Raw genomic sequence first — 27,234 nt, forward strand, 5'->3', positions numbered from 1 at the left:
ATGGCCATTTGGTGCTCTCTGCTCTTTAGTACTGGCTTAAGCAAGCTGGTTGTGCACTGGGCAGGGCCAGAGAAATGCAGGGCTAATCTGAAATGATTGAAACTCAAGGGCAAACTTCCAGCCAGACACTCCCCCTTGAACTTGGCATTTACTGTGAAGCTCACAGGGTAGCTGGGTGGACGTCTTTGGGAGTACTGTAGGAAAAGCCATAGTCACAGATGCCCTTCTGGATGAACAGAGCATCACAGTTATCTTGCTATGGAGGTCACGCTATGGAGAGCAGACCCACATCCTTGAAAGGAGGTTTTCGTTTTATTTTGTTCCTTGTACAAACAGCATCCTTGAACTTTAAAATAAGGTTTGTGTCAAGGCCTTAAATGATCTCTATTGTAATCTCTGGTCACTTGAAGTATAGATTTGTTTCTGGGGACTGGACATTCTCTGAACAATGTCACAGTGAGTATCAGATATTGATAACAGCATGTCCTGTAATTTGACCAAACTTATATAACCTTTTGACTTAAGATAACTCATTTGAGAGTTAGAGATACTATAGTCTTAGAGTGTAAGGTGCATTAGATCGAAAGTCATAGAAAAACAAGGAAACAGGGGAAAGTTAAATGTGGTTTGCATGATATTTCGTGTGCCTAGATGGTTGCCTCTTGCTGGTACCATAGGTGAGGATGCTGCCCAGTGTGTTGGAGGATATAGGAGATCCTCAGATGCTGGTGATTAGAGTACTGATACCCTTAAGTGTCTGACCACTTTTGTCAGGATGAAATTTAAAAGTTGATACATGGGCCGGGGAGATGGCTCAGCTGGGAAATGGGACTGGGCAGCCTGCATTTGATTCTCAGAGCCCACAAAATGGTGGGAGGACGCTGTGTAATTGACTTTGATACATACATGCCCACCACCATGCACACACAATGATGATGATGATGATGAAGATTATGATGATGGAATTAAAGTTAAATTGCCCTAATGATGTCAGGAGTGAGTTCCTTGTACTGAGATTTTGCAATGAACTTGTTTTTGCCCCTTGTGGGCTCAAGACCTAAGGGTCTGCATGGCCTGACACATATTTTAAACAATGAAACCCTGTGTGTTCTTCTACTCTTAGGTCCTTCATTCAGTGCAGGCTGCTTCCTAAATGTTTACATCAGAACCTGGAAGAGTCAGCCACAGACCCTCTCCCCCAGAGGATGAAGGATTCAGTGGTAAGACCTCCGCATGGCAGTTCCTATTTGGTCCAGACTGTGAAGGAATGAAGAAACTACACATAGATAGACACACGGGCAGTGAAATTGGAATCAAGTGGGGGCTCTGTACAGCCACCACTGCAACCTGGAAGTCAGTGTGTTTATTAGGTCCAGTATGAGGGAGGGGTGTTAGTAGGAGGTCTTTGTAGATGAGAAGTCTCAGCCGGTAAACTTCAGGATGAAGGAAGCCACAGTCGCTGGGATTTGTAGACATGGGTCATCATTCATAAACTCAAGACATCCTAGGAAAACTTTGCCATTCCTCTTGGGCCTGGCCCATATGGATAATGGCTTTTGTAATTTTTCATGGGTCAGCTGGCCTTGAAGTCACTGACATGGTGTGCCTACATCAAAATACACCTTCTCCTAAGACTTAGTTACTCAGGGGTTCCTCCACTTTCTACATGAGCCAGCGCAGTGTTCCCGTGGCTTCTGCTCTGAGTTCTGCCTTGACTTCCCTCAGTGATAGGCGGTGACCTGGAAGTGTAAGTCAGACAAACACCCTCACCAGGTTTCTTTGGCCAGAGTGTTTTATCACAGTGGCAAAACGGAAACTAGGACAGCATCCAAGGACATATCAATGTGAGGCATTTAACAATGGAAAAGAGGGTGCTGGAATGTGGAGCTAGTCACGATAAATGAAGGAAGACATTGGCATTTCAAGCAACACATACAGCCTTCCTGTGAATGTTGGACCAGAGGTCTTGGGACAGGACTTATCCCCCACCCCTCATGGATATCTGAGAGAATCTATGTTCTGGAAGTCTTCCTTGCTGTTATGACTAATGATGTGTCTCCATTATCTCATTTATTACAATAGAAGCAAGCAATGAATCAGAGTAATAGGATGATAAATTTTCCGAAAAGACACTGATAATATCCTATTAGTGCAGTTAGATGGGATGGGTTACTTGTTGCTTTCTTTGTTTTCCGTGGTCTTTTAAGAAAATCATCTATGCACATATTACTGGGGTGAGGAGAAAGGGTGCATATGCCACATTGTGTCTGTCAAAGTATGTTATATGCTTCCATCTTTACAAGGGTTCTAGGAATCAAACTCTGGTCATTGTGTTTGCCTGTGTTTACTTTTACCCACTGAGCTCTCTCACTGGCCCCCACTTTCATGCTCTTATATAAGCTTTGTCCATTGGAGACCATGATGTGTTAGATGATGTAATAAGATGTTTAGGAGTCCCTTTCTAATCATAATATTTTCTTGGGGTTATCAGATCTGTATTCCCAGGATGGCTTATCCAGCCTTTGCTACAAGTTAAAAACCTTGCTTTCTGTCTCTGATAGTGTTTCTCTAGGTCTCTCTGCTCTTTTTTTTTTTTCCCCTTTGTCTGTGTGCCTTTCTCCTTCTAATTTTGGTCTGTATGAGAAGCTCCAGGGAACTTCATTAGATAATGGGGTTTGCACAGTCTCTCCACCCCCCATTTTGACTCATTTGGCCAGCACTGGATCCTGGCATACACATTTCAATCAAAATACCTACCAGGTTATTCTGTCCAGGTTTTCAAAGACTGTACATGGAGAAACACTGACAGAGAAAGGGGATGCCCATGGGCCTGTGAGTTCTGCAGGAGCAAGATGGAATGGGTTATGCACACAGACCTCAGCCCTAAAATTTACTCAAAGTAATGAAGATTTGAACTTTGTCCTCGTGGTTTGCAACATTCTTTTTCCATCTGCCTTGTGCACATAGCCTTTCCTGCCTTTACCCCACCCTGCTCCCATGCTCATCATTCTCAAGACTCCTGGTCAAGTTTAGAGTTGATACTCCATTATTTTCATCTAGTATGGAGCAAGGCATTGTTTTTCTAAACCTCTTATTATAGTCTATAAAATTCAGGCAACTTCTTCTAAACCATTCATTGTAGCCTCTAGATTTTTATGGCTTCATCCCTGTCTAACTCTTTAGGTTGTGCAGTGTTCTCATACCTTCTTACACTTCTCTCCAGGAAAGAAGTATGAGGTCCTACCAGAAATGCCACAGTAGAGCTGGGGATGTGGCTCAGTTGGTAAGGTGCAAGCATGAGAACCTGAGTTTGATCTCCAGAACTCACACACAGAAGCTGAGTGTGATGCTGTGCATTTGTAAACACTCCTCCATGCACTGGGGAGATGGAGACAGGCCGATCTCCAGGGCTTGCTAGACAGCCATTGTATCCCCAGGGCTTGCTAGACAGCCATTGTAACATACTTGGCAAGCTCCAGATCAGTGAGTGACTCTGTGTCAAAAACAAGATGGATGGTCAATGAGAAATAACACCAGAGGCAGATGTCTAGCTTTTACACACACACACACACACACACACACACACACACACACACACACAATCATTCATGAACAGGAACATCATCCCCCCCCCCCCCCGCCCCAGGCCACAATAATTTTTAATTGTTTACTATACTGAGAACACATATATCTCTCAGTTAAAACATGCATGAATCTACCATTAATATGGGGAAAATTATCACCACCAGATATCCTGGCACAAATATTGAACCGAGGGGGGGGGAAATGCAGCTAAGGTGTCTTTTATAAAGAGCATGTACAAGGAATCTTATTAAAATCAATTATAATTGCTAGAAGGGCTCACAAATGCCAGCACAGAAAAGGCAGAAAGCAATCACACATCATCAAACCCAAAATAACCTTCAACAGCAAAGCCAGAGCTCACCCGAGCTCACAATGGTGGGAAGCATATGAAGTGATAATGGGGACGAGTGCACCAAGATGTGACAGAAAAAGTAGAAGGGGCAGCCTATTAACATGTAAATGACGCTCCCATTACAGTGATGGATAGACCTCCCCCTGGCTTTGGGTGGGAAGACTGAGGTTTATAAACTGCAAAGCCTTTTATAATATTTTTAATGCTTAATACAGTTCAAAACATTCCCAATGGAATCAAATTCACAGCCTTGGCAAACGATTGTAGGGTTTATTTAGAAAAATAGCAGCTCGGAGTTTAAGAAAGACTTGAAAGAGAGGGATGAGAAAGGGGAATTTAGAGCTTTGGGATTTAAGAGTCTATAAAAAGGTTGAATCAGGAGGCAAAAGAGAGAGAGAGAGACCCTTCCAAGATCAGAGTGGGATTAGCAGATCTGAGGAATGCAGAAAGGGGGCCCATCAGTTATGAGAATTCATTGTGTGAAAATTAAATGTCACAATCGAGAATCAACTATCAGATGTGTGGTGTTCAGTGTGGGAGAAAGAAAGATTTTTTTACGTGCTAATCCTTCAATAGACAGCAGGGTGTATCACAAAGGAATTAGAGAGTTTCAGGAAGACAGGAGAGAGTAGGCAGAGAAGAAATCAACAGAGGCCTGTCCACCTGGAATTGGGGCAGATAAATCATCAAAACAAACTTACTGATTAAAAGTAAAACACTCTGAATCAATATGTCCTTGTTCTTACTTTTTTTTTTTTTAATTAAGTAAGAATCCTGGGAGAAGAAGAAAGGTGATTCTGGACAAGTGGGAAATTAAAGCCAACAGGGCAGGGTACTCTTTATTCAAGGGCATCTGGAAGAATCTGATCCTTGGTCTCCAGCTCTCACACAGTGGAAAGAAATCAATTCTGAAGCTGCAAGATGAGGTGTCCAGTGAAAGGTCACCCACCATCAAGGGACACAGAGGTTCATTTTAGCTACAAGAAAAACCCTCTTCATTGTGGAGCTGCAAGACAGTTTTAAACAAGGAGACTGTATAAAAATCCTGGCTTTAGGTGACCTTTGATGGAGGAGACATACCTCAGCTATAATAATCTGCTGTTCTTCTAGAGGAGCCAAGTTTGGTTCTCACCACTGCTTGTAATTTCAGCTCTAGAAGACCCAATACCCTCTTCTGGCCTTTGTGGGAATTTGCACACATGTGGCATAATTTCAGAGATCCACAGAAATAAAAATTAAAAATAATAACTCTTAAAATGAGCATTTACAAATGACAAAATAAAATTAGACTCCCACATCACACTGTCCTTCCAAGTCAACCCCAGTAAGTTGCAACCCAGAGGTGGGAGAATGGGACCTGAGGACCTGGAGACCTGTGGCTGTGACACTGTTTTCCACCAGCCTTTTACAATGTCACTGCTTAGGAAGGGACAGTTTCAAACAAAACAAAAAATTGAATCTATCACTACCTCATAAATTAGCAGATTATAATTCTTCTTTATTGTTTTAAATTATAAAGGAGAGGCATAAAGAAAACATGACATAGAATACAGGGCAATTATTTGCAATGAAGACTCCTAGACTGCACAGCCAATCTTGTAGTTAAAATTAATATGTCCTTGGGAGACTGTGGAACTTTTGGGATACATACCCAGAATGCAGAAGGCTTATAGTTATTTTAGAAAACTATTTGAAATTTGTTTAAAAAGAAAAGTTAAGCCCCAGTGTTCCATATAAACCAGCTGTTTACCCCCTAGATATTTACACAAGGAATACATGTTCCTAGAGATATATCATGAATATTCACAGCAGTTTTATTTAGAACAGTCAAAACTGGGAGCACACAAAAGACTGGTCCACATGTGAATAAACACACTGTGGTATAGCTTGTAAAAGAATACATCTCAGCAACAAAGAAGAGTAAGTCTAATAGACAATGACCTGAAAAAATCATAATAATTATATTATATGCGGTGGTTTAATAAAAATAATTCCCATAGGCTTATATATATTCACATGCTAAATTCCCAGTTGATGAACCATTTGGAAAGGATTAGGAGGTATGACATTGCTGAAGTATGTATGTCACTTGGGGTAGGCTTTGAGGTTTCCTCTGTGTGCTGCCTGTGGATAAGGATGCCAATCCCTCAACTACTTCTCTATCACCATGCCTGTCTCCTTCCCACCATGATGATCATGGACTAACGCTATGCAATTGTCAACCAGCCCCCACAAAATGCTTCCTTGGCCATAGTGTCTCTTCACAGCAATAGAACAGTAACTAAGATGGAACAAAAGAAGCCAGACCAAAAAGTAAAAGCACCCACTAAGTGATTCCCTTTGAACAACATTCTGAAAATGAGATCGGATTATAAACATGGAGTAGATCAGTAGTTCCGTGGAGATTGTGTGAGGAGAGGGATAGAGCGGGCAAATGCGGGAAGGAAACTCAGAGCCAATGAGTGTGCTAATTTACATTTTAATCATTAAACAGTCAATGGTGATGGTCTTTTGGGGGTAGGGATGTGTCAACAGTCATCATGCTGGGACTGGAGAGATGCCTTAGTGATTAAGAGCACTCACTGCTCTAAAAGAGGACCCAGGTTCAATTCCCAGTACCAACATGGCAGACCACAACTGGGGATCCCATGTTGTCTTCTGACCTCCACAGGTACCAGGTTTGCATACATGCAGGCAAAACACTCATACATATAGAATAAAATTGAATAAATCTTAAAACCTCATCAGGCTTTACATTTTAAACAAGTTGATTATACCTCAACAATGCTGTGTAAAACTTAAAACTTAGTATAAGGAAAGGAAATGGATGGAGAGAGCAGTTTGTAAGTAGAGAAAGGCTGTGCAGTGGTTTGTGTTTCACAGAAGGGACACTCACATCTGACAAGAACCACAGTGCCAGGCTGGCCTGAGGCTTAGTGGGTAGAGTACTTACTTACATAACACACAAAAAGCCCTGGGTTCATTCCCTGGCCTATGTAAATCAGGTATGGTGGCACATGAGTGTAATCCCAGAATGTGAAGGGTGGAGACAAGTTCAAATCCAGCTTGGAATAGGAGAGCCTGTCTCTAATTAATTAACTACAGTATTCTTCTAACTTGGAAAAAGGATTAAAATTAGTTGTGCTCATGTTTGCCCTTCCTCTAAGAGAAGAGAATGGCAGCCCTCCAGACTTACCTCCCGACAATGGAACTGATGGACCACTGTTTACCCTTCAAACAGGAAAACTGGTCAATTAAATATGACACAGTTTCAAACCAAACTACTTGGTAAAACATTAGTCTTCCCTATGGACAAATACTGAGTAATTTTGAATGACAAACTCATGCCAAAGAAAAACAGAAAAAAGTTAACCATCTTAAAACCAGAAAATGCTAAGAATGGCAAACTCCCTCTGGGAGGACTGTTGTTTCATAAGTCTAAAGAATGACAACAGGGCCTAGGCAGAATTTTTTTAGGCTTCAAAATTAGATTTCCCTTGATGAAGATAAAGCTAAAATAAATCAAATCTCAAACCATTGTTTGTCCTAGTTAGTTTTAACTGTCAACTTGACACAGCCCAGAGTCACCTGAGAAGGGAGTATAGATTGAGGACTTGCTTAAATCACATTGGCCTAGGCACCTGTCTTTGGGGACAGTCTTGATTATTAACTGACATAGGAGGGTGTAGCCCACTGTGGGCAGCGACATTCCCTAGGCAGGTTGTCTGGGCTGTACAAGAAAGCTAGCTAAGCATAAGCGTATAGCGAGCCAGCAAGCAATGTTCCTCTGTGGGTTTTGCTTCATGTTCCTGTTTCAGTTCCTCCTTGATTTCCTTCAATGATAGTTTATAGGAGAGCAAATCTGCCTACTCCAGGCTGCTTTTGCTTTTGGTCACAGCAACAGATGGAAACTAGGGCAGTGCATTACCACTTTGGTTCTTCCCACGTTAGCACTTGTCAACTTACAAGAGGAAGTTCAGGACATGTGCATCAGGTACATGCAATGGTGTAGGGGTCTTGGTCTTCCTGAACCACCCCATTGATGTAACCACTCCACACAGATGGTCTCACCCACTACATATGGTCAGTGTCAGTGTTGTCTTCAGTGTCCCCGTCCAGCTCTATGTGTGAACACAGGCATTGAGCTAGTGACATGATAGGGAAGAAACAACACATTGTTTAAATTTAAAAATCAAGAAAATAGAGTGAGGTGGGGGTGACACTCGTCACAGTCCCCTGCTGTGTGTGCATTTAAGTAGCTGGAAAGTGGTGATCCTTTGTTTTTGTATGGATCTGATGGTTGAATGAAAATGTACAATCAGTATGGTTCAAAGTATAAGAACTGTGTGCAAGGCTTATGTTTGGCGTCCCTAGACTGTAGATGTGTTTACATCCAGGGTCACCAGGGACCCCATAGAGACTGTTAGCATCAGTCCTGCTTTGAATGAGACCTTGTGAGGCGGGGAGGGGGACTGTGGGAACTCTGTGTCCCATCTGAGTTTGTGGCAAGGGACATAAAGCCTCTTATGTGTAGACACCTGTGCTCTTTCCATGGAAGTACATGGATGCTAATTCACTAGCACCACACCTGCTTCACTCTTCCTGAGAGGTCCAAAGTGGAAACCAGTGAGCAAACTAGTGAGTGATGCCTTTGGGGTGTTTCTGGGGGAGGGGCGGCTGTGACATATGGAGTAGCAGCATGTGGAATGTTGTTGTCCTGCCATTGACTCGCCTGGCGAGGGCTGCCTAGGAAGCCACATAGAGCTGACCTCATAGCCAACCTTCTCTTTGCAGAAGGATGTCCTGCGATCAGATCTTGTCGTCTGCTCAGCCGCTGCCGTCCTCTCCTTTGCAGTCAGTGCCAGCACTGTCTTCCTGTCCTTACGGGTAGGTGTCCCTAAGACTCTATCCTCCCTTTCCTAGTGGAGGTCAGGTGTGGAATGAGGGCATAGAGGGACAGAGGAGCCATTGGAGAGGGTTAAGGAGCACACACACTGACACACACACTTACACACACACACACACCACAGCACACACTCATACACACACACTCACACTCACACACAGCACACACACCATACACACTCATACATACATTCATACACACACAACACACATACACACTCAGACACACACACACACACAGAGAGAGAGAGAGAGAGAGAGGGAGGGAGGGAGGGAGAGAGACGAGACTTGGGCCACCTCCCCTTGTGTTGTCTCTCCTGGAGGAGGCATTTTGTCTTTCCGAGTGATGGAACAACTTGTAATCAAGGACAGTTGTTGGTGTGGTAGGTTGGGAAAAGACCCCATCAGTAGAGAGAGAAGTGGCTGTATCTGGGATAAGACAGACATCACAGTGGCAAGACCGTTTGAACATTTTTACTGAGAACAAGAACACGCCAGGGCCCCATGGGACTCTGCCTTATAGTTCCTGCAGGATGTTGCTGTCTCTTCACAAACATGGGGCAGCCTCATCTTCCTGGAGCATTTTATCACCTTTGCGCACTGTTCTCTGGTTCTCCTAGGAAAAACTGGGAGGTGTATTCCAGGGGGTAGAATTCTCCCAGCCCCTTCCTGGGGTCGCTTCCCCACCATGCTATCAGCAGCTTTTCCTATGAGAGGGGAGAGGGCTGGGGTATGGCTCAGTCAGTAGACTGCTTGCCTTGCATGCCTTGGCAGCCAGCCTCGACTACTTAGTGAATTCTAGGCCAGTGAGAGACTGCCTCAGAAGACACGGTGAATGGCACCCAGCAAATGACATCCAAGATTATCTTCTGACCTCCTCATGCCCATATGTATATGTACATCTGCATGTATGTCACATGCACACGCCACAAAAAGAAAATGAAGAAAGGAGTGATTTGGGGTTTGTGCATGACTCACAAGCATGTCTCCGTTGACCCTTGACCTCTTTCTCCTTTGCAGCCTTTTCTCAGCATCGTGCTCTTTGCCCTGGCAGGCACGGTGGGGCTCATCACCCACCACCTGCTCCCTCAGCTCCGAAAGCATCACCCCTGGATGTGGGTTTCACACCCTGTGCTCAAGAGCAAGGAGTGCCAGCAACAGGAAGCAAGAGGTCAGTGTCCCGGTCTTAGGAGAGGCAATGATTCGGTGGACACCCTTCTCGGGAGTGTGCCCCATGCCACAGCACTGCACCCTTCAAAGGACGTAGGCTTCCCTACATGCTTTGCCTGTAATAAAAACAAAGAAAGTGTGTGTGCGTCACAACACAGGTGTCACCCAAAACAGGCTGGTCAGGTGGAATAAGAAAGGACGTCTGTCACATTAGATGTGTGTTCTGTTAAAGCCGTCACTGCTTACTGACTTCACAGGAAAGTTAACTTCTGCTGTTCATGCTTGAAGGTTACAATTCTAATACTAAGGAGAGCATCACTTCATACTCATCAGGCTCTGGACTCTTGAGTTTCTATGAACTGGCGGTGTGTAGAAAACAGCTTGTGTCTACATGAGTTGACCTAGCAGATCCCATGGGAGAAACAGCCTGAAGTAAGGCAGCTTCAGATAAGAAATATGCTTCCTGGAGGCTGGGGGTGTGTGGCTCAGTTGGTGGAACTCTTGCCAAGCAAGCAAAAAACTATAGGTTTAATCTCTAGTATGGAATAAATTTGGGTGTGGCGGCACACGCCTGCAATCCCACCATTTGAAGGTAGATGTAGGAGGATCAAACATTCAAGGTCATCCTCAGCTATCTAGTAAGTTTGAGGATAGTCTGGGCAACATGACTCTTGTCTCTAAATAAAGACAAATTTTGAAAATGTATTTTTTTTTTTTCTGGATAGGAGTTCTTGCTATTTCTTGGTGAGTCCCCATTTGCTCTGCAATTTCTTGCTCTGTGCATGAACAGATGGAAGAGAGAATGACTTGTTCCTATTTTCAGACATTTAAAATTAATTCCCAGTAAATTTTAAGCCATTGAAACTGCCTAGCACTGCTGGGCCTGTGCAATCACTCAGCCTATGGTAACCTCTTGGTTACTGAGTATTCAATTGTGCCTCTCAGACACAAGGTTGGTAAAAGCATCAAAGGACTCAAGGAAGGTTCTAGATTTAGCAGCTTCATCGGTCTAAGGTGCCAAGAGCAATAAGGAAAAGTAATGAAAAGAAGGAATGAAGAGGCAGAAAGGTGCTGGTCCAGTATAGAAAGCCTGTGGCAGGGGGTGGCTCCGGGTGGGGGACCAGAAGCTACCTAGGCTGCAGGCAGTTCAAGATGGAGGGGTGTGGCTAGCGAGAGAAGTAATGTGTCTGAAACTTGTAGCTTCAATGGAGAAACGAAGGACTGTAACTCAGGCTCCACTTCCCACAGCTCCTCCCCAAAGGAGAGCCTGGCCAAAGGGTGAAGCTCGTGTGCTGTTTAACATTTCTAGGCAATTTCATGTGCTACTTGAATGCAGATTATTGCCGTCAGTCATACAAAGGCCTAAAATGGAAAGGCAGCGGTGGTTCCTTTATAATAGTCCATTTCATAGATGGGATGCCTTGGAGAGAATAGCCCTGTCCTGGTTTGCATGATAAACACCAAGACCGAAAGCAACTTGGCAAATTGGGAAGGAAAAGTTTGTTTCATCTTGTGGCTTTCTGGTCACACTCCCATCACTGGAAGGGAGTCAGGGCAGGAACTGGAGCAGAACCCATGGAGGAGTGCTACTTTCAGAAGCTTGCTCAGCCTGCTTTCCTATAACACCTGGGAGCATCTGCCTAGGGATGGCACAGCCCACCATGGGCTGCCTTCCACAGCAATCATCAATCGAGAAAAGGCCCCATAGGGCTCGCCCACAGGCCAGTCTACTGGAGACAATTCCTCAGTTGCCTTTCCCTCTTCTCGGGGGGTGCCAGGTTGATAACTGAAGCAACAACGACAACACTTGCAGTTAGACGACAGATTGCTTATTTTCCTTCTTGCCACAGCAAAAATGCCAAAGAGGCATACAGAAGGAATCGTTTGTTTGGTTTGCAGTCCGAAGGAGCAATTCATCTTAGCTGAGAAGGTATGAGCTTTGAGGCGGCTGGGCACATGGCAACCACAGTCAGGAAGCAGAGAAAGATGGATGCTGGTGCTCAGCTTGCTTTCTCCTCTCTACACCGCCCTAGGCCTTGGAACAGTGCTATCCATAATTAAAGTACATTTTCTCACCTCTTAATCGAATCTAGATAACCCCTCATGGCTATGCCCAGAGGCCTGTGTCCCAGGTGATTCTAGATCCTGTCAAGTTGACAATGGTTATTAGTCATCACGGATGGATATTCAGATAAACTAGAAAATACGTGGGGAATCAAGTAACTGAATGTTGACCCTGGTTCATGGGTGCCATTCAGTAAATGTTGGTTAAGTGAACAGATGAATTGTCCATTGCTTTGTAAATTTACAGGAGGAGCAGAGGGTCCCCGTAGGCTGGTTTGTGCAGGGAAACTTCTGGAAGCAGAAAGCAGGTGGAAGGACACCCAGGAGAGTATGCTGGCTGTGAAATTTTACACTTTAATTTTTGGGTGCATTAGAATAAATGAATAATGATTATGTAAATTATTAAAACACATCAATTAAGGATCTCATTTCAATATCAATTTTTAAAAATGTCCCATTAATGATTCAGTAACAAGTCCCAGATTTGTAGTTCTGCAATGAGATCTGTCTTGTGCTGTAGCGAGACTGGTCTCTGCTGCAAGACTCCCTGGCTTCTACATGTGGTAGACGTGGCTCGGAGGGAAGCTGTCTTCTCATGTATCTTTCACTTCTGTCAAAGTGACTGGAGTGTTAGAAATCAAATAGAACAAGCTGTAATGAAAAGCAGCAGCTGCCTGTCAGCTGGGCCCCTCCCATCTCTGATTCCTCCTTTCCAAGAAAAATTACTTCCTCCTCTTTGGATAGCCTGTTGATTTACCATAATTCTTCTAAACAAAGCCACCACATTTGTTCTGCGCCTTGGCATATCTGATTTGCTTATCTATCATCTTATGAAAGAGGCATTTCATTCTTCTAATCTGGCAGGCCTCTCTCCTTGGCTAGGACACTTATCTCCCTGTGTCAGGCGGCACAGAGCTGAGTGGCCGAGGTGACAGCAATAAGCTGTCACTGAGTGGGGATGGAAGGTGTGGGATCCAGTTATCTCCACTCTGAAGAGAGAGGGCCTGGGAAACTCAGCCTAGGGAGGAAAGGTTTTAGGGGGCTCATGGTTCCAGGACTTTCTGTCCTCCTAGGTGGGGACGATACATCAGAGCTGTTCAGTTCATGGTGACAGGAGCATGGGTGGGGCACGGCTGTTCACATCAGAGACAACCAGGACAAAGACTAGCAGAAACCAGGGTTCAGAACTTAGGCCCACTCCTAGGCTTCTAATGACCCATTTCTCCCAGCAAGGCCCAACCTCCCAAAGACTCCATACCATCCTCGCACAGGTAGTGTTATGAGCAGTTTCCACCAACCTGGACCCACAGCCACGTCAGCCCCAAATAACACACAGAGGTGCTGTAATAGATATAAAGCTGTTGGACTGTTAATAGCATTTCTTATTGGCTAGCTCTGTCTTAAATATTAACCCATTTCTATTAATCTAAGTGTTTCCACGTGGTCTTATCTTGCCAGAGAGAGGGTTCGGGCCTCTTCTCTCAAGTCCCTACATCTTAACTCTTCTCTACTACATCTCCCAGAATCCTCCTTGTCTCCTTGTCCCACCTATCTTGCCTTCCTATTTGCCAACAGTGCTTTATTCATTAACCAATAAGATAAACATATTTACAGAATGACATTTCCCATCATCTCCTCTTTTCTGTCTAAAATAAAAAGAAGGGTTTAAACTTTAACATAGTAAAATATATAACAAGTATTAGTACTCCGTTGACATGAGACACTATTGCTCCTGACAGCACCATCATTTCCCAAAAATATGTTTGGCACTGATGTCGCTCCTTCTGGAGTCCATTCTTTCCTCTGCTAATGGCCTCTTGAGCAAAGAACTACCCCACCTCGACCACTGACTTGGACATGCTGTCCTACTGTGCTTGCAGGAGACAAACATAATGGTTGCTGAACCTTGCCAAGTCAGGGTAAGACAGCCTTTCTACCTCTCTGCTTCTTTAGTGGTCTGCCAGATACTCTAGGCCTTAGCCAAAACTGGTTGCACTAATGTTGCTGTGAGACTTTGGGTGACTGTCCAGGTAGGTAGCCTGCTGTTTGTCTTCGCTGCACCTGTCTTCACTGCGCCATTTGGAAGCTGCCCATTTACACTTCCTGCCTATCCTAGTATTGTTATCTTCCTTCTCAGGTCTTGATAAGGTTGAAGATTAAACTATCACAGTTATTATTCTCTCTTCCTAGATAGAAATATTAGGTACTAGACTTAAGTTTTCCAGCTTAGGACAACTCTATTGTAATTTCTATTATGCCTTCAACCTAGGACTAGATATGTAGGTCTTAAGTTTGTATAGTCTTGATTTTTCTTTGCTTAGAGCATATTTGATATTCACTGTCTTTGTATATAGTTTTGTATCAAACCTAAATCTTTTATTTAAACTAAAAGGGGAATTGTATTGAGATATTCACCTGCCTGCACCCGTTGCACTGACCATGCCCATTGGAGGTGGGGACAGGTGTGGATGTGACCTGGAAGAACTAGGTCTGGGGTTGGGAACCCCAGAATGCTCTCTTGCTTCCTGGTTGGAGATGGATAACATCTGGAGGCATCCTTGAGATGGGAACCTGCTGGCATTCATCTGTCTCTGTTGTAAGCTATTTCTCCCTGAATAAACATCTATTCAACCTATCTATTTTCCCCAATTCTCAGTTTTCCACAATAAGGTAGGGATCAAGCATTCAAACCTGAACTTGTGAGGAACATTTCAAATGCAAATAATAAGGACATACGTTTGTTATCACAGGGGTGTGGACAGAAATCTTATAAGGACTTTAATCAAGTGAATTCTAGGTGAAGTAAAGATTTAAAGAGCTATCAAAATAAAGAAAGGGAGGAAAGAAGGGAGGGACAGAGCAAGGAAGGGAGAAAGAGGGAAGGGGGAAGGAACAGAGGAAGAAAGGAAAAAGAAAAAATAGATACTGTCTTAGGGTTTCTGTTGCTCCAATGAAACACCATAACTGAAAACAGTTTGTGGAGGAAAGGGTACATTTTGCTTGTATTTTCATATCACAGTTCATTATCAAAGGTACTCAGAGCAGGAACCTGGAGGCACGAGCTGATACAGAGGCCATTGGGGAGTGCTGTTTACTGGCTTGTTCCCCATGGCTTGCTCTGTCCACTTTCTTATAACATCAGCACCACCAGTCCAGGAGTGGCACCACCCAGTCAGATGGGCCCTCCCCCATCAATCACTAATTGAGAAAATGCCCTACAGGTGCCTACAGCCAGATCTTATGCAGGTATTTTCACAACTGATGTACTCTAGCTTGTGTCTAATTGACATTAAAAAAAAAAAAACAGCACAGAGCCCCACAAAATGGTACCAGATGAGTTATATTATACTGGTTGAAGGGGGGGAGGTTCCTAAGCATGGTCCTTAAATGAAGAACCATCAAAGAAACCTAGGGCTGGAGAGCTGACTCAGTAGTTTAAGAGTGCATACTGCTCTTGCAGTGGACCTGAATTTAGTTGCTATCACCTATGGCAGTTGGCTCACAACTGCTTATAGCTCCAGCTCCAGGGGATCTGATACCCTTTTCTGAGTATACCTGCACTCACATGCACACATCCACGTACATATATACACAGGTTTAAAAATAAGAAATCTTTTTTTTTTTTTTTTTTGAAAACCATGAATTTAAACCTGGTCATTCCTGCCTATTGCTCTTACTGCCTTTGACTTGTTTGAAAGTTTGCCATGGTGTGAAACTTGATTGTAATTATTAGCTTATTCAAAAATATAACGTGCCCAGCACATGCCAAGGATAGTGCAGAGTTCAAGGGCAGGAGTCAAATCAGCGGAGGAAGCAGGGTGCTCCGACCAGGATTCCATCCTGACCCCACCTGGCAGGCGGTCCCGCTGAAGGGACCCCTCCCCAACCCACCCCCACTGGCTTTGATCTACCAGGTCACATCCTTATTTGGTCACTGAAGTGGTGATGTGTTCTCACTATCACTGGATGACCATCACAGAAGACAGAATGCCATGTGGTACCACTGTGACTGTCCTCAATCAAGAGAGGAGCAGACTCCTAATTCAGATCTGAGGGGGAGGGAAGGGACCACTGAGGGAGAATTCCGGCTGACCTCAGAGCAGGGAAAGAGGCCTCCAGGCATGGGGTGAGATGGCAGCAGCCCTGAACAAGAATGAGGTTACAGAGAGAGAAAGGTCATGAACTTTGAGATTGATTATCCCAAGCACAGTCCAAGTGCCCCAAGCAGCCCCTCGTTGTCTTGTGTTCTGCGTTGGAAGTGCAGCCTATGTATAGAGAATAGACATGGACTGCGTGTGAGCCACTGGGAAGGAGTTTATAGCCTTAGTTTCAGCACAAAAGGAAGAAGAAAGCGAGGAATGCCTGCAGGTAACAATTGTCCATGCCAGGGTGCTAACACCGCAAGTATGTTCACGCTGCTCGGTAGGGTTTGCTTGTTCTACATGTCACAGAGGTGACCCCCTCAGTGCCCCAATCCTTTCAGCTTCCGTCCCAATTCTGACTTGAATAGATTGGTTTCCTAAGGCTTGAGAGCATCCTGATTAATTTTTAATTATTGGTAAGACCATCATAGTCCCATAAGCACCTAAATAAAACAACCTGAAACCCCTTTAAGAAAATTTAAAGCCTTGAACTGCAGCGAGCCATCTATAAACTTGTAAATGGCATCATTATTTTGCATTTTGTTGCTCGGGGGGCCTCATATTCCAAGGGAAAGAGAAAGAACAATTCTCTGGTAATGTGTTTTTATGCTCTCTTTGCATATTGGGGACATTCCGGAGAGGCAGTTCTAAAATATGATCACACAGCATTTCTTTTTAACTGTACTGTGTATGACTACAGAGACAATTTGGGGACTGCAGACACATGTTAATCATGTTACTGCATTTGCAAAGTTTGCTTTTTATTAGCTTTCCCTGGTTGCCTTACAAGAAAGGATTAAGTTAAAATTTCAGAATCCTGGACCTGGGCTTTTGTTAAAGCATCCTTCTATATTATCGGTCACTGTTTGATGTGCCCTTCTGCCCCCAACTGTAAACATTCATTGTGAGATCCATGGGCCCAAAGCTCAAAGCTTCTCATTAGAATACATTACTGCGGTTGGTAGGATTCTGAGACAGGCAAGAATTAAAATGAAATTAATTTTCCATCAGTAGCTGAGTAAACAGACCCTGACCTTGCAGCTTAGGAGCTGGCAGATCTGATATCCACTTCCACTCTGCTGTTCCCTAATGTTGAAATGTTTTCCCTACCATCCAGACTGTACCCCGCTCCTGCTGGTGTGTGCCAGGAGGTGTTTCTGCTTCCTCTTCTCTGGGCTTCCTCATTAAGAGAGTCAGGATCTTTTAGTGGCAGAAATCATACATTAGCTACCGTCAAGTTCATGTCCCTTGTAGCAGTCTAGTGTCAAAGAGAGCTGAATTGTATAGGTCAGCCTGGGTTCTCCCTCAGTCTTCTTCCCCTTCCTCTGTCCCCGCTCTTTCCCTCCCCCCCTCCCCGCTCTCTGTGCGTTTGTCTAAGTTTCTATAGAAAAATAGTAAACATTTTGCATAAACACAGTTGTCAGTGAAACTCAGTGGCTCAGACCTTTAATCTCAGAACTCTGTCAGAAGCAAAGGCAGAGGCAGATTGATCTCTGAGTTCAAGGTCAGCCTGATCTACCTAGTGAGTTCTGGGCCAGCCATGGCTACCAAGTAAGATCCTGCCTCAAAAACAAAATACCAACTCTCAACCTCAAAAAAAAAAAAAAAAAAAAAAAAAAAAAAAAAAGAGAGAGAGAGAGAGAGAGAAAGAGAGAGAGAGAGAGATCTGGAGCCAAATATGAGTGATCCTGGTTCAAGAACACAGACTTAGTTTACCCCAAATTCCATATTCTAATGTGGTAGCATTTTCTTGAAGATTTTACAGTAAAAACAAAGGAAGTTGTATCAAGGCACTTTAAAAGTATATTGATAGGCTGGGCATTGGTGGCTCACGCTTTTAGTCCCAGCACTCGGGAAGCAGAAGCAGGTGGATCTCTGTGAGTTTAAAGCCAACCTTTACAGAGTGAGTTCCAGGACAGGCTCCAAAGCCTCAAAAACGAAACAAAACAACAACAACAAAAAAAGTATATTAATGGGAACATCAGGCATCAGGTTACAGTGAGGTTGATGATCTCAGTTATAGGTCTCAGCAGCTGAGCAGCTGTCCGTTGGTATTCTTAGCCCTTGGGTTGGTGAGTACAGGGTTCCATTTGTAAGCCCCTTTTGAGTGTGTGTCATTTGTGTAGGTGTCTTCATGCTCAAGGGTGTGAGCACTCATGGATAGGAATTCATGTGGGGGCCCGAAGTTCACACCTGGTGTCTTTCTTGACCATTTTCCATTTTATTATTGAGGCAGGATCTCTCAGTTGAATTTAAGACTTGCTGAGCAGATAGACTAGCTAGCCAGCTTGCCCTGGGGATCCTGTCTCCACCTCCTATGACTGGTTGCCTTGCCTGTCTGGCTTCTTATGTTGGTTCACGAATCCAAATTTCCATCTACACACTTGCACATCATGTGCTTTTCCAGCTGAGCCGTGAGAAGGGATTTTACCTGATAGTTGTTATAAGGATGCTAGGTCAAACCAGATAACTCAAGATAATTTGGCCCTCTGGACATGTGACATTCTGGCTCTCCATAATCCTGAAAATTTTAAACTGTCAGTCATTCAGTGAGTGTAATATGGGATGTTTAGCAGGGCACAGCTCTTTTTTTCTGGAAACTTGAAACCATAGGGTGAATGGTTTTGGATTTGATTCTTAGGTTAGTTTTATTTGTTTGCTTGTTTGTTTGTTTTTGTTTGTTTGTTTGTTTGTGAGATGCAGAGCTCCTTCACAGCTGTCACTGTGTAGCTTCTGCCTGGTGACAGAGTCAATGTGTCTTAAGGATCCAGGCACCAGCTATCCACACCCTTGACTGTGTGGCCTACCCATGTGGGGTATGTGCTTCATAAAACCCCCTCTTGCAGTCAGGTAATAGGAAGACATCTCTGTGACCAAATGCCTAACACAACCATGGGTTTTTTGTTTGTTTTGTTTTGGCTAGGGGCGATTCAATTAGGCTCATGGTTTCAGAGGATTGCAATTCACTATGATGGGGGAAACAGGGATGTTGGAGCAGCTCTGATGTTCTGTGGGTACAGGAGCTGGCATCAGGATTGTAATATCACTACAGCTCAAGACATAGAAAATAGCTCTGTCCAACCTGGAAGCTAGGGTGGAAGGCCCAACTCACAGTGACCACTTCTGCTTGGCTCCATACTCCCAAAGGTTCTATATCCTCCAACAATGGCACCACCAGCTGTGGACTAAATGTGCAAACACATGAGCCTGTGGGGACATTTCATTTCCAAACCATAATAAACATTAATGCCTGAGTCTCCCTGAAGCTTTAATATCACAAACACAGGGCTCAGAGTGGCAGTGGAACTGTGGTTTCAGTTTACATAGACACATGCATAGACACATAGACAACACAGAAGCATAGCTAGCTACATAAGCAGACACATAAACACACAGAGACACATACAAACATAGACAGAGATACACACAAATACAGATAGGCACAAACATAAACATGTGCATAGATACACAGACAGGTAGACAGCTACATAGACACAGACAAGCACACACAGACACACATGGCTCAGATGGTTGCTGGCTCACTGAACAAGTCTTCCCACTCTTACATGTTTGACAAATCACAGGAGGTGAGTTTGGAACCAACGGTTCGTTATGTTTTCATTGAAATTTGTTGCTTTCTGTTTCTTGAGTGAGTAACTGAAGCCCATGAACATCCTGCCTTTCTTATCATGTTCTGCAGTAAGGCCCTGTGGCCACGATGGGAAAGTTCCCACCTTCTCTGCTCCCCATCTCAAATCACTCCTGTCAAGTCACTCTTGTTGCTACACACTGGAAAATATCGTTTTCTAAAAGCAAACATGACAAGCTTTTGAAAATCTGCCACATACACTCCTCCCCCTACCAGATGGTCCCCTGCTTTCTCCAGCCTTGGCACCCATCGTTTCCTCTGACGCACTGTGGGTGACATGGCTTGGATGTCTGTCCCTTTACTTTTAAGGTTGCCATGTTTCTCTGAATTGATGACAAATGTTGACAGAACTCTAACGTATTTTCTGAAACAGGCTGAATGAATTGCTTTTGATATGATGGGCTCAATCTGACACCTTGATTTCTTATAAATGGAGAAATCAGAAAAAAAATAATTTTGTGCAGAAAGAAACCTAAACAACTGATCTTTCAACCAGGGAAGAAGAGGAAAGGAAAGGGAAAGGATGGGAGGGAGAGGAAGGGAGGGCAGGGGACATTCCTACCTCTGTGTTCACCATCCTTTATGAACTGGATTCTCTGACTTCTCTGTTTAAGTGAAGTCTGACATATCTTTTGTTTTTCTTTGTTACTCTTTACCTTCCCCAGATAAAAATAATTGTCCTTATCTAATTAAAAACAAAGAGAGGTTTGGCATTTGTAAGTCTTATTTGAAGAGAATTTACTGTAGAGAGAAAAGATTTAGTGACTGGGAAGTAAAAATACCACGAGAACAAACAGAAGAGGACTACGGTGGCTTGATAACCTATGACTGCCTTTCATTGTCCATAAATCATTTCCAGAGTAGTCAACTGAACTGTGTGTTATCCCCTGTGGACTTGGCAGAATGCAAGTGGAGAGCAGCCACCCATAAGGAGACCTGGCACACCGTGCCTGGACCCAGGATACTACCACAACCCTGCTAAAGGCGGAGAGCACTTGCTGTTTACCTGTAAGAGGAGCCTCAGCGGGGGTTTTGTGTTTCTTTCAGATATTGCTCATTTGATGTGGTTTGAGAGACTCTATGTGTGGCTTCAGTGTTTTGAAAAGTATCTCTTGTACCCGGCCATCGTCCTGAATGCCCTTACTCTTGATGCCTTCTCCATAAGCAACTACAGGAGACTTGGGACCCAGTAAGTGGATGACAGTTTATTCTCATACTAATTCGGATTAAATTATCAGAACCAAGTGTGCTCTCTCTAAAAAGAATACAAAGGCCAATGGCACATGCTGTGTATACTGGCCTCATGAAAGGAACCAGGACAGTTTTGCACTCAAATCCATTTAGAGTAGGCAGTTCCAGTGCACCACACCGAGTTTGATTGGCCCACAGTGGTGGCAAGGATAAACATCAGGGGGTCTGAATATCTCCCCCCCAGAAGCACGGTTGATGATGCTCCTCAAGTGACAGGAGCTCAGCATGAATCGGAAATCCCGGAGTCTTCACCGCTGTGCTTCAAGCTTCACAAATTGCTTCATATCATTTTTGTTTAGCAAATATCATGCACTGGGGAGGGGGAAAGAGACCCTGACACCACTTCCTGCATTTATCAAGAGGTGCCTCATCAAGGTGTCCGTGTTTTTGCAAAGCACGAGCCCTATAAGATTAAATCAGTAGTTTCATAGACAAAAAATTAATTTACAAATGGAAATGCACTTGGTAATTTGCAGATCTGTCCTTCTGACAGAAGGTGAGAGGCACTGGCCACATACATTGTCAGGGTGGGAGGAGGCGTGTCCTAGAAGAAAGGTTTCTCATGGATCTGCCTTGGTCAGGGGCTTAGCTGATGCTGTGACAGAGGAAATGTAGGGAGCTGACTTTTAGAGAGGACCAGAAAGCCTGTGGTCACTAGGACAACAAACACATGAGGAACCCTGGAGGTAAAGATGTCGGAATGAAAATGGCTCTATTAAAACTCTACATTTCCCACTGCATTTGGAGCATAATGTTGGCTCTTGCCTGCCTCCATTTCAGGTTTGCCGTTGTCTTGACAAGGCACACACAGGGAAGACCCTAGCTGGGACAGCACACTATTTTGTAACTATCTTCAGGTTTTCCATGGCACACTCTCACATCCATGGCCTCAGTTAAACCCGGAAGGCGCTCTGTGACTGCTGAGAACAAGGACTCGTGGCCACAGCTTTTGATGGACAGCACTCTTCATCCTTTCTGTTGCTGTGATAAAACACTCTGACCAAAGGCAGCTAGAGGCTTACGCTTCCTGGTCTGTCACTGAGGGAAGTTGGGGCAGGAACTGAAGGAGGAGTTTTGTTTACCGCTCTATTGGTGGCGTGAACCTGGTAGAGCCAGGCCTAAAAGTGAGGCAGACTAAAGTCTCATGCAATAGCTGACTATATTCAGTGGTTCAGAAGACAATTTGTACTCTGGGGGTTAAAGAGCGTCATCTGAGTGAAGTGTACAGTCGTAAGGACGAGCCTTGCATGGCAAAAACGCGATTTTTTTTTTTTTTTCCATAGAGTCGTGAATTACAACAGCTGAAGTAAACCCACTCGTATCTGCTACACCTGGGAGTAGCATAAAAACACATTCTAAGAACAATTCCTTGTTTTTGAAGAAACTGAGGTCACAAGACTCTTGTCATATTTTTGGGGGTTTTCTCACAAGCACTCAGAATTCCCCTCATACAGCTACATTCTTGGACTGTATTCTGACAGAGCTTGAAGCAGAAACCTTTGGAGAAATGCTGCTTGCTGGCTCTCTCCCAGGCTCATGCTTAGCTACCTTACTTATACAGCCAAGGGCCACCTGCTTAGTGCCGCCCACAGTGGGCCTGGCCCTCCTACATCAATTAACAATGAAGACAACCCCCTCCAGACATGCCCACAGGTCACACTGAACCAGGCTTCAGGGTCTCTATCAGATAACTCTAGGCTTAGGCTGTGTCAGGCTGACAGTCAGAACTAACCAGGAGGGCATAAAATGTGTTCAGTGGCAAGGAAGACATGTCAAGGAGTCAGTTCAGATCAAGTCTCCATTAAAGCTTTTCTGCTAAAAACTTACTTGGTCACCCCTGGTCTCTGAAGCCCTGCCTCCTACCTGCATATGTGGGCAGTTCAAGACCTTCACACTGGCCTTATGGACCCGCATGTGGGACCATAGTGATTATCTAACACATGACATGACGTCACTGAGCCATTCTCTTCTTTTTCCCTGCAGCTGGGACATTTTCCTGATGATCACAGCAGGCATGAAACTACTGAGGACATCGTTCTGTAACCCAGTTCACCAGTTTGCTAACTTGGGTTTCACGGTCATCTTTTTTCACTTTGATTACAAAGACATTTCTGAGAGCTTCCTCCTGGATTTCTTCATGGTGTCCATTGTATTCACCAAGGCAAGTTCCTTGCTTGTTTTCTTCATTTTTAATGATGGAATGGGAGTGTCTCATGTTACCCAGCTTCTCCTGGGGACGTTTAGACAGGCGTCTTCTCACCAGAAAGGAAGGAGGGCACAGACAGACCAAAGACAGGATCCCATTGAAGGCCAGCTTGCTGAACCAAAGAGCTTATTGGGGTTATTAAACAAGCATGGGAGACACACAGGCAGTTATACCACTGAAAACCCCAAATAAAGTACGTCTAACTCATAGACAACTATAGTCTTGCGGAGTCTACAGTTCCCACTGGCTCTTCTCCTGTGTATACTAATACTTGCCAAGTCCATATGCAGCCGAGACAGTAATATATGGTGGCTAGAAACTCAAGGAAGGATCTAGTGACCCTCCTCCTTCAGAGAGGGGGGGGTGCCAAGCCTTAGCTTCTCTCCATGAACCCTTTAATTCTGGAGTCTCTACTGTAACTGAGGCTATGCTTTCACTAATGGTCTCTCACAGTGTCAAGCCTTAGCTGCTCTCCATGATGACCTTATGCCTTCAAAACCAATACCAAGTGGGACATGACTCTTATATATTGCCAAACTTGGCTTCCAGCTTGAGATTCATTCCTGGCCCTCTCTAGACCTTCTGTATGCTGACCATAAGCAAATACTTTCCAGATTTTTTTTACCTCAGTAATAACTGGTCTCTTATTAACCACAACTGATTCTTCAGACCCAGTTGACCAGCATCAATTGTCCCAATAAAGCAAAGGTTTCATTTCATTTTTTTGTGATGGTCTCTTGTTAACCACAGCTGACTCTTCAGCCCCAGATAACCAGAAACCATAGGTTTTTATTGAAAATATCATGTTAATGGCCCTGATAGTGTTGTTGAGTGACTCTCAATTTCACTTCACAAGCCAGGCCTCCATTGACTGCATTTCTCTCAGAATTATCTTCTAAGTTCCCACAATGGGTCATTAAGCACTGAACATTCAGTGCCTTTCCAGACCAAAGTTCCAAAATCATCCCCCTTCCTCCTATAGAATAGTACAAGACACAAAAGCCACATGATGAGGTCCATTACAGCAAAAAAAAAAAAAAAAAAAAAAAAAAAAACATTCCTGATACCAATTTCTAGTTCCTCTATTGCTGTAATAAAACACTGACCAAAAGCAACCTGGGGAGAATGGGTTTACTTCATCTCACCTCTTAAAGTCTATCAACCAAGGAAGCTAAAGGCAAGAACTGAAGCAGAAATCACAGAGGAATCCTGCCTACTGACTTGTTCCAGTATAGGTCTCCCCACTGAGGGATGGCACTTTTACAGTGGGCCAGACCATTATACATCAGTCATTAACCAAGAAAACTCCCTATAACATGCCCACAGGCCAGTGTGATAAAGACAATTCCTCAACTGGAGGATATGTATCCAGTATACACCCCTTTGCTGGGTACATGCAGGTTCGTGTCAAGTTGGCAAAAACTAACTAGCACAGACTTAATGCAGATGATCTTCCTGTACCCTCCATTTGAATGCTGGTATTATAGGTGGGCACCACCACATTCACACTTATAATATTGGGGCTAGGGTCCAAAGCTTCATGAATGCTAGATGGCCACTCTAACACCTGAGCCACCTCCTATGGGTCCTTTTGAGCTATTAAATACCAGTGGTTTTAAACAGAACCAAAGTAGGAACTTTCCTATTTTCACTAATTTAAGGAGCATTTAAGGACTGTCGTTTGAATAATCAGCTTTTGGGATAATGGCTAAGTCTAAAGAGACAAAAAGAAAACAAAAAGCAGAGACAATAGGTGGTGAAATAGACTTCCCTGTGGGATGAGACCGAATCCTAGCCCATCCTACTCCTCCCCAAGTTCACTACTTGTCTGCAGAGAGCAACACCAGAGAGCTGCAGCAGTGAGTAGCAAGACTCTTTCCCCAAACATCCTTCAGAGAAACAGGCAGCATCCTGATAATGTGAAAATGTGATAATGCCCCCCAGAAAGGTTCTGCCTGCAGGACCAAGTCAGGGATCCATCCTCTCATGCTCATCTATCTAATGGTTCTTTTAAAAAATGAAGAAAGAAAGCCCCCTGTCAATGCATGTCCTAGAGGCTTTCGAGAAACTTCCAATGCCTTCATCACAAGGTGTGAGAGTTTATTGTTCAGTCAGCTCCTATGTGACACACCTCTTCATCTGACCACTGCAGGTATCCCCAAGGTCCTAAGTTCTGTCTGCAGTGCTCTAAGCTGTTGTCAGCCTGGAAGCCCTTCACAGAATGGCTATGACACAGGCAAAGAGACACTGGATGGGGTTGCATGTACACACGGGGGCAATTAATTTCCTTTATCACCCGTGTCAAAGTGCCTGGTAGAAACAGCCCAAGGAAAGGTTTGTTTCAGGAGACTTCAGTCCTCTGTGGTGGGGAAGGCATGATAATACATCTCCTGTTTGTGGCAGTGGGAGCCTAATGCTTCTTCACATAGTGGCAGACAAGAAGCAGAGAGCTAAGGCTAGAACTGAAAGTGGATACTAAGCTTCAAACTGCCCCCCCCCACTACACACACACACCAGCAGCCCACCTCTGTCTGCTAAACCACAAGTCCACAAAGTTCCATAAACTCCATAACATTGCCACCATGCAGGGACCAAACGCAGGCGCCGGGAGGAGGCAAGTAGGAGACATGCCGCATTCAAACCATGATGCAGGGCACACGATTGTAAGTGAGTTGCCCCTAATCCTTCGTGTTTCATGGGGATGAAGGAAATAGAGATGTATCTGGAGACATGATTGAGCTCAATCAACAGGAGGTCATGGAAGGGAACAGATGGCCATGCAGGGCCTGTCAGCATGTTTTTCTCTTCGTTTTTGCATCCCTATGCTTCTGGAGGATATTTCCCAGTCTCCTCAATCTGTCAGAGCTAGTGAAAATATGAAATAATGACTTCAAGGCCAGGGTCCCCAGGATGGGACTGGTTCTGTCCCATACTACCTGATGAGTAGGACAGTGATGGCACCCTGATCTTCTGAGTATGTGGATTTGGGGGACAATACAATAGAAGTGCTAGCAGGACTACTGCCCTTAGAAGTCAATCATGTCTTCCTCATGGCCTCCTTTCCTCTGCCCTTTCAGCTCTCTCCTCCCATTAAACAGACTTTTATGAACTCATATAAGGGTCAGAAAGATGGCTCAGGTGATAAAGTGACTATCACACAAGCATAAGGACATAAGTCTGGATCCCTAGAACCCATATAAATATCTGGATGTGTTGGAGTATGATATAATCCTAGTAATGGGAAAGCAGAGACAGACGAAGCTCATTGGCTGATCAGCCTAGCTGAACTGGTAAGCTCTTGGCTTGGTGAGAGACCCTGCTTTAAAGTATAATGGTGGGAGCAATTGGTAAAAGATTCCTAACTTACATACATGTATGCTTGCCAACATGCACACCACACACACACACACACACACACACATACACACACCTCATGTGATACAGGATAGAGAATTTAGCTCAGTTAGGAGCATGCATGCCTACCATGCACAAAGCCCTGTGTTTGATCTCCAGCACTACTTAAATCAAGAATGGTGCCCATGGCTGCAATCTTAGCACTCATGAGATGGAGACAGATAATGAAAATTTTAAGGTAATCCTTGACTACATTAAAGGTTGGAGGTCCAAGAAAGTCTTGCAATAGTCAGGAAGCTTTCTGATCCATCCCAATTTGGTGACACAGTAAGCTGGATGGGGAGGACCACACAGACCAAAGATGTCAAAGATATTTACACACCATGCCATTGGCCCTGGGACATCCATAAAAACCATTTTGTCTTGAATAAATTTTGCAAAAGGATGTGGTCACATGACCTGAGAAAACCCCAACTGCCATCCCATAACACATTGAACATGAAATTCTGCAGACCATTAGTTCAACATTGGTGTTTTTGCCACTCAGGAAATTAAA

General features: G+C 44.1%; 1 protein-coding gene across 1 annotated transcript in view; it reads left to right on the forward strand.

Annotated features, from left to right (window-relative positions):
* The window catches only part of Pcnx2 (pecanex 2), a 158,332-nt gene that overhangs the window by 78,035 nt on the left and 53,063 nt on the right, over positions 1-27,234 (forward strand). Inside the window, exons 17-21 of the mRNA XM_051201422.1 lie at positions 1,124-1,220; positions 8,732-8,824; positions 9,863-10,013; positions 20,915-21,056; positions 23,102-23,279. Of these exons, the coding sequence (XP_051057379.1) occupies positions 1,124-1,220; positions 8,732-8,824; positions 9,863-10,013; positions 20,915-21,056; positions 23,102-23,279 (661 nt within the window). The remainder of the gene's footprint in view (positions 1-1,123; positions 1,221-8,731; positions 8,825-9,862; positions 10,014-20,914; positions 21,057-23,101; positions 23,280-27,234) is intronic.

This window comes from Phodopus roborovskii, unplaced genomic scaffold (genome assembly GCF_943737965.1).
Source record: "Phodopus roborovskii unplaced genomic scaffold, PHOROB, whole genome shotgun sequence".
Taxonomy (NCBI): Eukaryota; Metazoa; Chordata; class Mammalia; order Rodentia; family Cricetidae; genus Phodopus; species Phodopus roborovskii.